General features: G+C 45.9%; 1 protein-coding gene across 1 annotated transcript in view; it reads right to left on the bottom strand.

Annotated features, from left to right (window-relative positions):
- Window positions 1-844: 844 nt before the first annotated feature.
- Window positions 845-12,433, bottom strand: part of LOC147426095 (chorismate mutase 1, chloroplastic-like) — a 46,246-nt gene continuing 34,657 nt past the window's right edge. The window contains exons 3-6 of the mRNA XM_086498453.1: window positions 2,455-2,541; window positions 1,680-1,823; window positions 1,458-1,550; window positions 845-1,380 (exon numbers count right to left, since the gene is read on the bottom strand). Coding sequence (XP_086354579.1) covers window positions 1,150-1,380; window positions 1,458-1,550; window positions 1,680-1,823; window positions 2,455-2,541 — 555 coding nt within the window. The 3' untranslated portion in view covers window positions 845-1,149. The remainder of the gene's footprint in view (window positions 1,381-1,457; window positions 1,551-1,679; window positions 1,824-2,454; window positions 2,542-12,433) is intronic.

The following is a 12,433-nucleotide window of genomic DNA, read 5'->3' as shown; positions in this document are numbered from 1 at the left end:
CCAAGAGTGTCACTATTGCACACCACATAAATTGAACATGCAAACTTTAATATTACATGATCTTTTCACAATGCTTTGAAGGACCAAGTTATTGGATACAGCCTAAAGTCCTTTCCAATGCAAGTAAAGGAGAGGTTTAGGGTTTGGTGTTTCATCAAGGCAAACAAAACACATCATCGGAGGACTTTGGCATGGTGACTATTGAAACTCACAATCAGCCACAAAAAACTTCAAATAGATACTATAGGTGGGAGTTGTGTTCTCTAATATATTTGTTACATTTGGTAAGGCCAGTTGTCAGCATATGGTCGTTAGGTGAAGTACATTACGGTTACGTATGATAAAATACATTGTATTTCAGATTATAACCTACAATTTGGATAAAAACGGTGTTTCCTAAAACAGCCTCCCAACACCATTAAAAATATCTACAAATTACTCCATGACTAAGGGCTATACCTGGGTCGGCTACAAGGCCTAAAAAATGACCTACCCCATGGATAAGGCAGTGCCCCCTACATATCATGACCCTTGAGACGGTGTCTAGCACCCCCTACAACTTTCATATCATGATCCCTGAGATGCCTCTCATGCTCGATTACCCCACCTCAAACAAAGAAACAAGAACCTCCTCACAAATTCTAGGAGACAATATAAAAAGGCCCTCATGCATTCTGGTCCTCATATGGTACCAAGCCAGCATATCCTGAACAAAATCATTGTACAAATAGCAAGCCAACGTATTGGCTTCAGCAAACCACACAAAAAAGTGCACATCTCTAATAGCAAGTCCATAGGTTAGCATGAGCTGGCTCCTGCTTCTCATCACGGACAGCACACAACATGAGCAAACCTGTCTAGACTAGCATTGACATTTTTACGTTGTATAAATACATCAGCAGCCAATTACAACATACAAAAAATAATCACCTTCTCAGGCTTTCCCTGGTTAATCAGTTACTTTCAAAGGGATACACAGCAAGCACTCAGCATGCCATGTGTAAACCCTCACAGCTGTGTTGACAAAGACTTGCCCTCATTGAAGGCAGAGCCTCATAATAATGTTGAGGCGTTTCCAGAATTTTATTTGATCCTCAGATTTATCATCATGACTTTGCTGGTTGAAAGAGACATTAAATCCTTCATATATCAATCGAGACGTTGAAGGAGATACTGAACTTGGACCTTTTTTGTCAGTGGCATTACCCATTTTCCATACAGGTGAGCCACTTGCGACGGCTCAATTTTGTAGTGAGGAGAGGGGTTGATTCCATTAGAGTCTACTTCCTGGCCATATGTTCTGGCTTTCTCCTCCACTCGCTTTTGAACCTTCTCTTCCACAGCCTCATAAGTAATTATGCGCATCAATGCTTCCTCGTCCTGTCAGACACAGCCTAGAATACTTACAAACACCCCTTCTTGGAGAACACCATTAGCTCTTTATTCACATAACGTACCTTCGCACGGATGGCTGATTCAAACAATTCTGGAGATTCTCGGAACTTAGCTTCAGCCACAAACTTTCCATAGTGGATTCTCTTTGACAGAGCCTAAAAGAACCACTTTATCCATTATTTCAAGATTGCACCATAACCCATATGATCAAACAAATGTATTGATCGAGGCTGTGCAACTGGTTGAACCATGATCGGGTTTTATAAGACAAAGGCATCACTTACTTGCAAGCACAGAACATCACAAACTGCTGTCGAACCATAATTTCCATCATCTCCTTTCGAAGAAAAACGAGGCAAAAGCTCGTCAAAATAAAGCTTCCAAATGAGAGGGTTGATATTGATAGTTGAAGCGCAATCATGCAAAACCTGGCCAACAATGTCAAATATGTTGACTGCTGTCATTATCATGAGCCAGAAGAATTTTGAGATCACTTGTGAAATACCACCATGAAAGTACAAAGAGAGAGAGAGAGAGAGAGAGAGAGAGAGAGAGAGAGAGAATCCAACAGTAGCAGTAGCCCCAGTTTGTAGAGTCAAGTGCATGGGACTAGGAGGTCCTGATGGCATAACTCCTTGGTTAGAAACATGCTAGAGAGTGCAAAAGCATTACACTTGAGAAAGAGACAGACCTTAGACAAAAAGAAGAAAGCCACTAAAGAAATCAGTAGTGTATGCAAGAACGTGAGTGATCCCTCTACATGGAACATCATACCCTTGATTGGCCAATGGCAAACCGACTATCATTAAATTCCAGTAAAATGCCTTTCTCCTTTTCTACTGCCTAATCAATGCACATTTCATAACAGCTAACACTCCTGCTACCTGGTAATGTCTGAATTCAAAAGGCCATTGAACAGGCCTCAACATTGCATCCATACCAAAGTATAAGCAACTTCATTGAATAATAGGCCTGATACTATCCCCCCCCCCCCCCCCCCCCCCCCCCCCCAAAAAAAAAACAAACAAAAAAACACCAAAGAAAAACATCTACACGAACCTGAGGATAATGCAAAGGAGGTAAAAGTGGGGCTGGAAGCAGATCAGGGAAAAATGGGTGCTCATCGGGACTTTGGAATCTCCGTACCTGCAAAAGAAGAAAAATCTCTCTCTCTCTCTCTCTCTCTCTCTCTCTCTCTCTCTCTCTCTCTCTCTCTCTCTCTCTCTCTCTTTTTTTGGAAAAATCAGGGCTATATATTACTGAGTACAATATGATCCCCAACGGATGCCAAAATAGCCTGTCACGTGGGGTGTACAAACTGAATGTAAGGGTGAGAGCCACTATAGTGACAACTCGGCTAGTACAATCTCATGGTGGTCTGTGTGATGAGTGGAGTAGAAACCACTGAGGGGGGGCATAATGCCATATAATCTGACCACATGTAAGTGTGAAAAAGAGTAGAAACCACTGAGGGGGGGCATAATGCCATATAATCTGACCACATGTAAGTGTGAAAAAAATGATACATGTGCACCGGTGGGGTTAGAGTGAGGCCAATGCCACTCTCCTGGGTCCCAATAACGCTGAGATAAGGCACGACCCTCCCACACCCAAAGCCTCCAAAGGGCGGCATCAGCGGATGCGAAACGGGGGTCAACACAACGACGCTTTCCGCAAGAGCCAACTACTCGTATGGCCTCCCATCGAGCGCCGGGGTGGACAAGGTGCAGAGAGGTGGTAGCAAATGTCAATCTAGCATGAATCCCCTGAGAGGAGTCTGAATCAACTGTGAACAGCATGGTGTCTAAACGAACTAATAAGAGAGTGCTCTGAGCAAAGAGACCTTCCCAACCACTATGTGGAGGCATCTGAACCGTGCCTCGCATGACTGCGTCCCACTGTGAAGGAATGGCGGAGTCAATCTCAAGAAGTCTGTCTGTCACCTCGCGACCAATGTCATAATGTTCTACTACAAAATCTGCATCCAGCATACGCGTCTCATGAAACAACCGCATAGAGGCAGCAGGGCCAGTGCCCCAAGCAGCCCAATCAATGTGAGTCCTCTCTCCAAGCTAACGGGGTGGGTTAACCGAAGAATCAAGAACTGCATCATTCCAAATGAGAGGCTGGCGCTCAATCTCCTCACGGCATGAGGGAGGTGAGCGTATGAGAGCTCGGCGCATGGAAACCCAAATCTGAAGGAGTGATCGGATGAAGGGTGAGAGAGTGCTGGTGGACAAGGGGGCATCCGTAAAGAGAAAACGATACCCTGTACGCCAAGTATGACCATCTCTAGTGCCGAGGCGTGGAGTTGCTGTGCAAATAGCGGCCTGAAGAAGCATCTTCCAAGGTTCTTGGCCGGAAAAAAGACCTCGAACAATAAGCTTGGTAAGAAGGGCGCGACTCTATAATTCTGGATCAATAATGCCAAGGCCGCCCTCTGACCGAGTTCGAATAATCGTGGACCAGCGAACTCGAGCACGAGTATCAGTAGTCCATCTGTGCCACCCCATAAAAAGTTCCGCACTAGTCTGCGGAGCTGAGCTATCACTCCAGAATGTAGCATCCAACAAGAGGCCGTGTACCATACTGTAGCCAGAATGACCTGGTTGACGACCAATGCACGGCCAGCCAACGACAGATAACGTGAAGACCAATGACATAGCTTCCTGCGAATAGACTGTAGAACGGGTGCAAACTGCTGCTGTGAGGAAACGTCAAATCCAACCTGAAAGCCCAGATATCTGCATGTCTGACCCGGCTGCAGCCATGTGAAACCATCAGCTACCCCCCAAGTAGGTATGTCATCACTGCCAACCAGTAACCCATAGGATTTATGCCAATTAATACGTGCACCACTGGCAATGCAAAAAACCGTCAAGGCCTCCCGCATGGCATCAAGAGCTGCTAGCAAATAGTGCAACATCAGCATAGTGTCATCAGCGAACTCCTGATCGATAAGGTCCGGAGCCGAATGTACTGGCATGGTCAAGCCACGAAATACATGACTCTGAGCACGAAGAAAATCTGACATAGTCTCTCCAACAAACAGATACAGATATGCTGCTAAAGGACATCCCTGTCGGACAGATCGAGAGAGCTCAAAACTGCGACTGACATGACCACCAATAGTAATAGCACTGCTGGCAGTCCTGAAGAGAGCGGAAATGCCTACGATCCATCGCGAGGGGAAACCCATCCTGGCTAATGATCCTTCGAGAAAGTCCCACTCAACACGGTCGTATGCTTTCTCAAAGTCAAGAATGAAAAAAGCGAGAGGTTCAGAAGATGATCTGGCCCACTCTACTGCCTCATAAAAAGTGAAGATATTATCCAGTATGCATCGATCCATGACAAAGCCTGTCTGAGAAGTATGAATAATATCTGGTAAGAACGGTCGCAAGCGATGGCTAATCAGTAACGCTAATATCTTATAGACCGAAGGGAGTAGGGTAATAGGTCTCCACTGGCGGGGCTGAGTTGTGTCACCCCCTTTCGGAATAAGAGATATGAGACCTGAGCAAAGATCCGGATGCATATATCCTAATGCAAAGATGTCCTGACAACCGCGAAGCAGTGGTATATGCAATACATCCCAATAAGTCAAAAAGAAAGCTCTAGTGAGGCCATCCTCTCCTGGGCAGGAGGATGGATCTAGATTCTCGATAGCAGCATGAAGCTCTGCAAGTGTGAAGGGTGCCAACAAGATCTCGTCCATAGTATCTGTACAACGGCGTCGAGTGTGATGCCAGATCTGCTCACGGGCAAGTAAAACCTCAATAGTGCATACATCAGCAATGAACAATGCCTCAAAATAATCTGCAGACATATCAAGAATAACATCAGGATGCATATGAAGTGTCCCCTGAGCATCGCACAAAGTCCCAAGGGTGGTGCCAGGAGGGCGCTCTTTATGCGCAGCGAAGAAGGCTTTATTCATTCGATCAGCTTTAGCTATCCAATGAGATACTGAAGCATGATGAGTGAACTCAGACCTAGCCTCCTGTACGCGTCGAATTTCCTCTGTGAGCTCTGTCAGTCTAGCAACGAGATAAGCATCCTGAGGCCACTCCTCAAGCAAGCGCTGTGTGGAACCAAGAGGAATGTGAAGATCAGACTCACGTACTCTCAACTGTCGATGAATAATAGCAGTCTGATCACGGCAGTAAATACTAGACTGAGTAATGCAATGAGCAAGGAACTCTCCAGGGGGACCACAATACGAAGCACCCGTGGACCATAAGTCACGAATCTGTTGCTGCAAAACTTCAGTGGTGAGAACACTGTCAGGTATGCGGCAGCCCCGTCTCTGTGCAGAGGATCTAGTGAAGGAGATAAACAATGAGATGGGTAAGTGATCTGAGAGGCTGGTCCCTCTCCAAATATTAGTAAATCCACCTAGAGCTACTGCCCAAGGGCCAATGTAAAAACGATCAAGTCACTCTAATAATCTCCCCTGCTGTCTCTGAAACCCCCACGAGTAATGAAGTGTAGCAGGGTGATGACCAAAAGAGGGTATGTGCCATGCATCAACACCTTCAATAGCTAGAAGAAATCGATCCCAATCAGACTGCTCATCGGAAGAGATGGATGATAGAACAGGAGGAGTGATGGATCGCCAATCAGAGTCGCTTTCGACATTGTTGAAGTCGCCTCCTACAACCCAAGAGTCTACAGCAGGTAGAACAATAGCCAAAGAGGCCCAAAAGGTAGCCCTCTCCCGAGGAGTAGTAGGTGCGTAGACTGACATAAAACCAATGATAGAGTCCTGAATCCGAAGAGACACGTAGATTGCTCTACCAGCAACAAGGGTGCCATGCTGCTGAACTGAGGCCAAGTAGCGTGGCCCCACTGAAATGCATACACCGCAACTCTGTCCATGAATGCCTAGAGCAGGCTAGAGGCTCTCTCTCTCTCTCTCTCTCTCTCTCTCTCTCTCTCTCTCTCTCTCTCTCTCTCTCTCTCTCTCTCTCTCTCTCTCTCTCTCTCTCTCTCTCTCTCTCTCTCTCTCCAAAAAAGTGGGTCTTGGTACCCCTTTTGTATTACGTAATCTAAATTACAACCCGAAGGCATTACATCAGCCCGTAGGCAACACACACAGCAGATCTGATAGTGATATTCAATGATTACAAACCATGGGGGAAAAACCGAGAGAGAGAGAGAGAGAGAGAGAGAGAGAGAGAGAGAGAGAGAGAGAGAGAGAGAGAGAGAGAGCCTCTAGCCATCCGAGGCGATGATCAATAGGGCTATGACATTCTTCAGCTTGCAAGCAGAAACAATATATGGTGCAAATCTGAAGACAAGGTAAGAACCACCCAACACACTCACCAGCCCACAAACACCAAACCAATTCCAAACCTAAATCACCCATCAAACAAGAGGAAAAACAAAGAAGAACAAGCAGTAAACAGGCAGCACGGGCATGCAGAACACTCACCCCAAGCACATGCAGATCCACAAGCACAAGCATCACACACAAAAGAAATATGGCGCATACAAGCAAGCAAGCAAAACAAACAGAAACCATGAGAAACAAAGAACAATACCTACGTAAGCACAACAAACGAAAGGCAAGGAAAGGAAAGAAACCATCACGAGCGACATAAGAGAGGAGCAGATATCTCGTGAAGGCGGCCAAGTAGAGCACATGCGGCTCTCTCTCTCTCTCTCTCTCTCTCTCTCTCTCTCTCTCTCTCTCTCTCTCTCTCTCTCTCTCTCTCTCTCTCTCTCTCTCTCTCTCTCTCTCTCTCGTCTAAACCTAAACTTTACACTACCCTTCTTGTCTCCCCTTGGGCGAGGGCAGCCGTGTGGGGGGTGTTAAGCCAAGGCAAAGCCCTGCCACCTGGTCCTCAGCAAAGCCTGCGTTTCTGCAGATCGGCAGAGCCTGCGTTTTTTGCTCCCGGCAGTTTCGTTTTCCTGCTCGTGTTGCACGCCAAAGCCTCGCCACCTGGTCCTCGGCAAAGCCTGCATTTTCTGCAGATCGGCAGAGCCTGCCCCGCCACCTAGTCCTCGTCTGCACACCCTCGTGGCCGTCGTGCTCTACACATCCCCTGCTCGTCGCCAATGGCTCTGCAAAAAAACCTCTTTTGGAACACGTTTACCTCAAAGTCATTTTGCCTGAGCGTTTGTTCACACTGTAGCTTGATTCACCTTCAAGCATGAATACCCCAAAGATCACCGCAAGGGTCCGGCCGAGCTTTGCGGTTGTCGTAGCGGCTCCTAGCAAGCTCACTCAGATCGGACAGCTTCAAGCACCCCTTGATCGGGTCATGGAGGAGAATCGCGACCTCAAAGCTCGCCTTAGCAAGCTTGAGGCAAGCTTTGACTCCATGCTTCATCTCGCCATTGACAAAGTAAAAGAAGTCGAAGCAAAGGTAACTCAAGCTCAATCGGCCACCTTTGCCAAAGTCCAGACTTGCGTTACAACGGAAAGACTCCAAGAAGAAAACGCCCTCAAGGTCCGCATTGGTGGGCTCCCCTCGCCATATGGTACACCGCCGAGGACACTCTCAAAGAAGCGACCAACAAGCTCAACGACATCCTTCAACCAATTAACATCAAACCTGAAATGGTTTCTTGGATCAACGACACACATAGGCAAGTGCCGCCTGAGCATTGCCTTCTCACTTTCAAGGACAAAGAGGATAAGATGCAATTGCTACGGCATGCAATTGCTGCGGCAATCTCGACTCCTCAAAGGGACAAAGATTTGGATCAATGAGGAGCTGACAACAAATCAACTAAAGCTAAAAAAGAGTGAGCTCAAGAAGATGCACGAAGCCCGCAAGCAAGATAAATGGGCAGTATATCGAGGTGGTAAAACCATCATCCAAGAGTTCCGAGGCCCCAAAAAGGCTCTACCCAACCCTCCTTAGGTCTTGTTTCCTTTTTCCTTTTTCCTTTTTCCTTTTTTACCCTGACGATTGGACCCTTAGTCCTTAACTAATATGTATTTGATGGCCTCACTAAGAAGCAACGAGTCGATGTAATGTTTTTGTGATGGTCCCATAGGTCATATCTGACCTCCGTGGACGATAAATATATGTCTATCTATCTATCTATCTCATAGTAATTGACAAACGCACCGCATGACGTTCCACGACCAATGGGACCAACCTAAAGCTTGCGGTATGGAATTGCAAAGGCTCGTTACGATTGGATGGCGGAGCCTTCGAGGATTCCATCAGAGGGAGGGACATCATTTTCTATTCAAAGATGTATCAGAGCCAAAAGAGCACACTCCAGAGGGTGCCTGGATACATATGGGAGAGCACATGTAGACCGGTGGCTCATAATGAGCAACAGTGGCATCCAGTCATAACCTTTTCCCTCAACGGTTGTGTAATGCACAACATGGTTTTTCTCATCAAGTAGCCATCCCGAATGGAATATCCTGCTACTGTCTCCCCATCCCGTATCCGTGTGAAAACGTCTGCAAAATCTGTATCTGTGGCATATTGGTCGACCATATCCTCGAAGCTCCTATGATGTATCGTGGAAATAGCCAGAACCAACGGCTTCCGGGACAAAGCATCTACCACCACATTCTTTTGTCCCTACACATGGACAATCTGGAAGTGAAACTGTGACAAGTTGTTCGCCCACAGCATCTCCTTTTCCAAAAGCTGCTTCTGTGACAAGAAGTAGCGCAAACTCTGGTGTTCTGTAAAGACAGTAAAATCCGCTCCGAGCAGGTAATGCCGCCACCGAGTAAGAGCATGGATAACCGCCAAAAGCTCTTTCTCATAGATCTGTGTTGTCATCTCCGGCCTTGAGAACAATCGGCTCTCGTAAGCAATGACATGGCCTTCTTGCATTAAGACCACACCCAAACTACGACCACAAGCATCACAATATACTTCAAATGACTTCTGCAAGTCCGACAAAGTCAAAACTGGTCCCACAGTCAATTTCTCTTTCAATGTCTGAAAGGCAGTCACCTCTGTGGGTCCCTACGAGAAAGGGACTCCTTTCTGTGTCAAGATATGCAAAGGGGAAGCACCTTTGCAAACTTTCGAATGAACCGCCTGTAGTACGAACACAGTCCCAAGAAGCTTCTAACTTCATGGACATTCTTTCAATCGGGCCAATCGCGGATAGTCTCTATCTTGGCCGGATCCATTTGCACTCCTGCTACTGAGACAATGTGTCCCAAAAAGTGTATCTCTGGTAGGAAAAATTCACTTTTCTTTGCAATAATCACTAACTTGTGATCTCGTAATGCCTGAAAGACCTGAAGCAGATGATCTCTATGTTTTGCCTCATTCTTGGAGAAAACAATGATGTCGTCAAAGAAAGTGCCTGTACTCGCGAAAAATCTTGTCCATCATCCGGGTAAATGTCGCAAGAGCATTGGTTAAGCCAAAAGGCATCACCAAAAACTCAAATAACCCAAAAGTCGTCCGAAAAGCTGTCTTCTAGACGTCTCTCGACGCGATCCTGATCTGATGATATCCACTCTTCAAATCAATCCTGCTAAAGCACGAGGATCCCTGTAATCTATCGAGTATATCATCGATCCTAGGAATCGGAAATTTGTTCTTGATGGGGATTTTGTTGAGAGCTCTATAATCGATGCACATTCTCCAAGATCCGTCTTTCTTCAAAACCAACAACACTGGAGAGCAATGCGGTGAAGTACTAGGCTGAACAAGACCCTTTTCCAAGAGGACTTTCACTTGGTTCATAATCTCTCCATTCTGTGCTCGGCTCACACAATAAGGTGGCCGGTTCGATGGTGTGCTTCCAGGTATCACATCAATGTATGATCTTCAGGACGAGCAGGTGGTAACTCGCCTAGTAGGCCCTCTGAGAAGCAATCGGCATGAGAGTGGAGAAAATCTTAGCGTTCTTTATCAAGTTTAGACATATTTGTCCTATCCTTATCGCTCAATTCTTTCATAAAGATCGAGTAAACAAACAGACTTGATTTCATTAATTTAGAAATGGCCGAAGCCGATACAACAGGGACACACTCGCCCTTCAGTGTAATATCAAGTACAATGGTTTTGCCCTTCTCTGTAGTTAATGTCGCTTTCCTCGCCCGATAATCGACCACGGCGTTGTTCTTGTGGTACTAGGGAATCCCTAAGAGAACATCACAACCCTCCAAAGGCATTATGAAAAAGTCCTCATGTCCCAATACCCCTCACAATGCAACCGAAGTTTGCCAATGACAGGTGTAATGGCTACGTCCCTGCTGGATGCCGCTAGAACTGCCTCCGCAAGTGGTCCCATCCGATCGGGAGTGATCTCGAGCCGCGCCGCCAATTCCAGTGAAATGAAGTTGGCCTTGGCTCCTCCATCAAAGAAGATCAAGGCCTCTTGATCTTTCACTTTGCCCCAAGCTAGGCAAAGTTCTGTACTCTCGTCCATGGTGTTGGGATCGGTACCCACACAATCTGGAACCAGTCATGTTTTCATCTTGCCTTTTCTTCCACGTTCCTCAGCTGCACTCAAACTCTCAGGCCTGTCGTCGTCCTGATCATTTTGTTCTTTCTGTGTGTAACTATGTCAGACTTTGTAAATAATTAATGTATTTACGAGAAAAGAATTATTTAATTAGTTGTGTACACATCAAAATAGATCTATCAATTCTAGGACCTCACGTGCGCCCGAGTTTGGGCCAGTGTACCTCAAGGAGACTCTAGCAGAAAAATACCTTGAAGACCTAGTGATTGGGAAATCGGTTCTTCAATGAAGGGGTAAGCAGTAGCCTCAGATTTCAGGCTCAGAAAATTACACGCGCTAGTGCAAGCACAGGAATGAGATGGGTCCTTAGAACAACAGTAATCCTAAGGCCTGAATTATTTTATGGCCTTAGGATAAGTCAAATTAAATTATTTTAAATTGTCTACGCTGGACCAAATGGCCGGACAAGTGCGAACAGGTAATGCCAGAGCAATGTTGTTAAGGCATTGCGCTGGGGAGCAGCTAACAATTTCATTAGTAGCATCTGTGTGTGCAGTTGTGAGTTAATTTGCACATTTCATTAATAGCCTAGGGACTTTTAAAAGTGAAAGTTGAAGGGTTTTTTAAGTTATTAAGTAAGTGTGCCAAGTGACACACTAACCAATGCAAAACTACCTCTCTCACTCTCTCTCACCCTCTCTCTCTTCCTAGCGCCCCCTCTCCCTGATGGCTATTTAGGAGCACCCCCTCTCCCATTTCTCAGTGTTGGCAGTGCTCCTACCCCCCCTATTGTGAGTATACTCTACGCATTGGAGCCCTACATGGAAGCTTGAGAGCAGCCCCTTGCGACATATGTGGTTGCCTCGTGCTCCCATTGTCTAGAACAAGGGTTCTCATAGCCATAGCCAGCTTTCGGTAAAGTTTCATCACGAGAAGTTACAGCGGGCACTCTCTTCGTAAAGTGTGGGGGCTGTAAATTCTCTGTTTTCAGCCCCTAATCATCTCTTTTAGGGTAAATTTCAACAAAATACACATAGAATCTAGTTTTTCTCTACCTACACTACACATACACAAAGTTTGGTGCGATTCCATCACTAAAAAGGTCTCTATTTCGGCTTTGGAAGGTGCTCAGGTAACATTTTCAGGTTATGTGCAGAAAATTACAGCAAGCATGTGTGCGTGCATTTTGCGTGTTTCTCCCTTGTTTTTGTTGCAGGAATGATTATGCAAAAAGGGACACAGTTAGCGAAAAGTAGCCTCTCATTTTCGAGAGCTTCCGTTGAGTTTTGGTGGAAGATAGACTCTCGTTTTCGAGAGCTTTCCAAAATCTCATAGCAGAGGGAAAATCCTCTTAGTATTCTGAGAGTAGCTTTCGCACTCTCTCAGTCAGAAGCAGAAAAGAAAGAATAGAGGACGGGCAATTGCCCCGTTCCTGTGCTTGTAAAGATTCTCCCTTAGTAATAAAGATAATCTCTTTATGGGAGGGACCAGCCCATCTTCTGGTCCCCAATGAAGTGTCAAGCTTTCTCTCTCTCTCTCTCTCTCTCTCTCTCTCTCTCTCTCTCTCTCTCTCTCTCTCTCTCTCTCTCTCTCTAATTCTCTTGAGTATTTGAAGTACAATTAAAAG

Source organism: Adiantum capillus-veneris, chromosome 24 (assembly GCF_014529385.1).
Source record: "Adiantum capillus-veneris isolate H3 chromosome 24, ASM1452938v2, whole genome shotgun sequence".
NCBI classification, from domain to species: domain Eukaryota; kingdom Viridiplantae; phylum Streptophyta; class Polypodiopsida; order Polypodiales; family Pteridaceae; genus Adiantum; species Adiantum capillus-veneris.
This window is presented reverse-complemented; position numbering and strand designations above follow the sequence as displayed.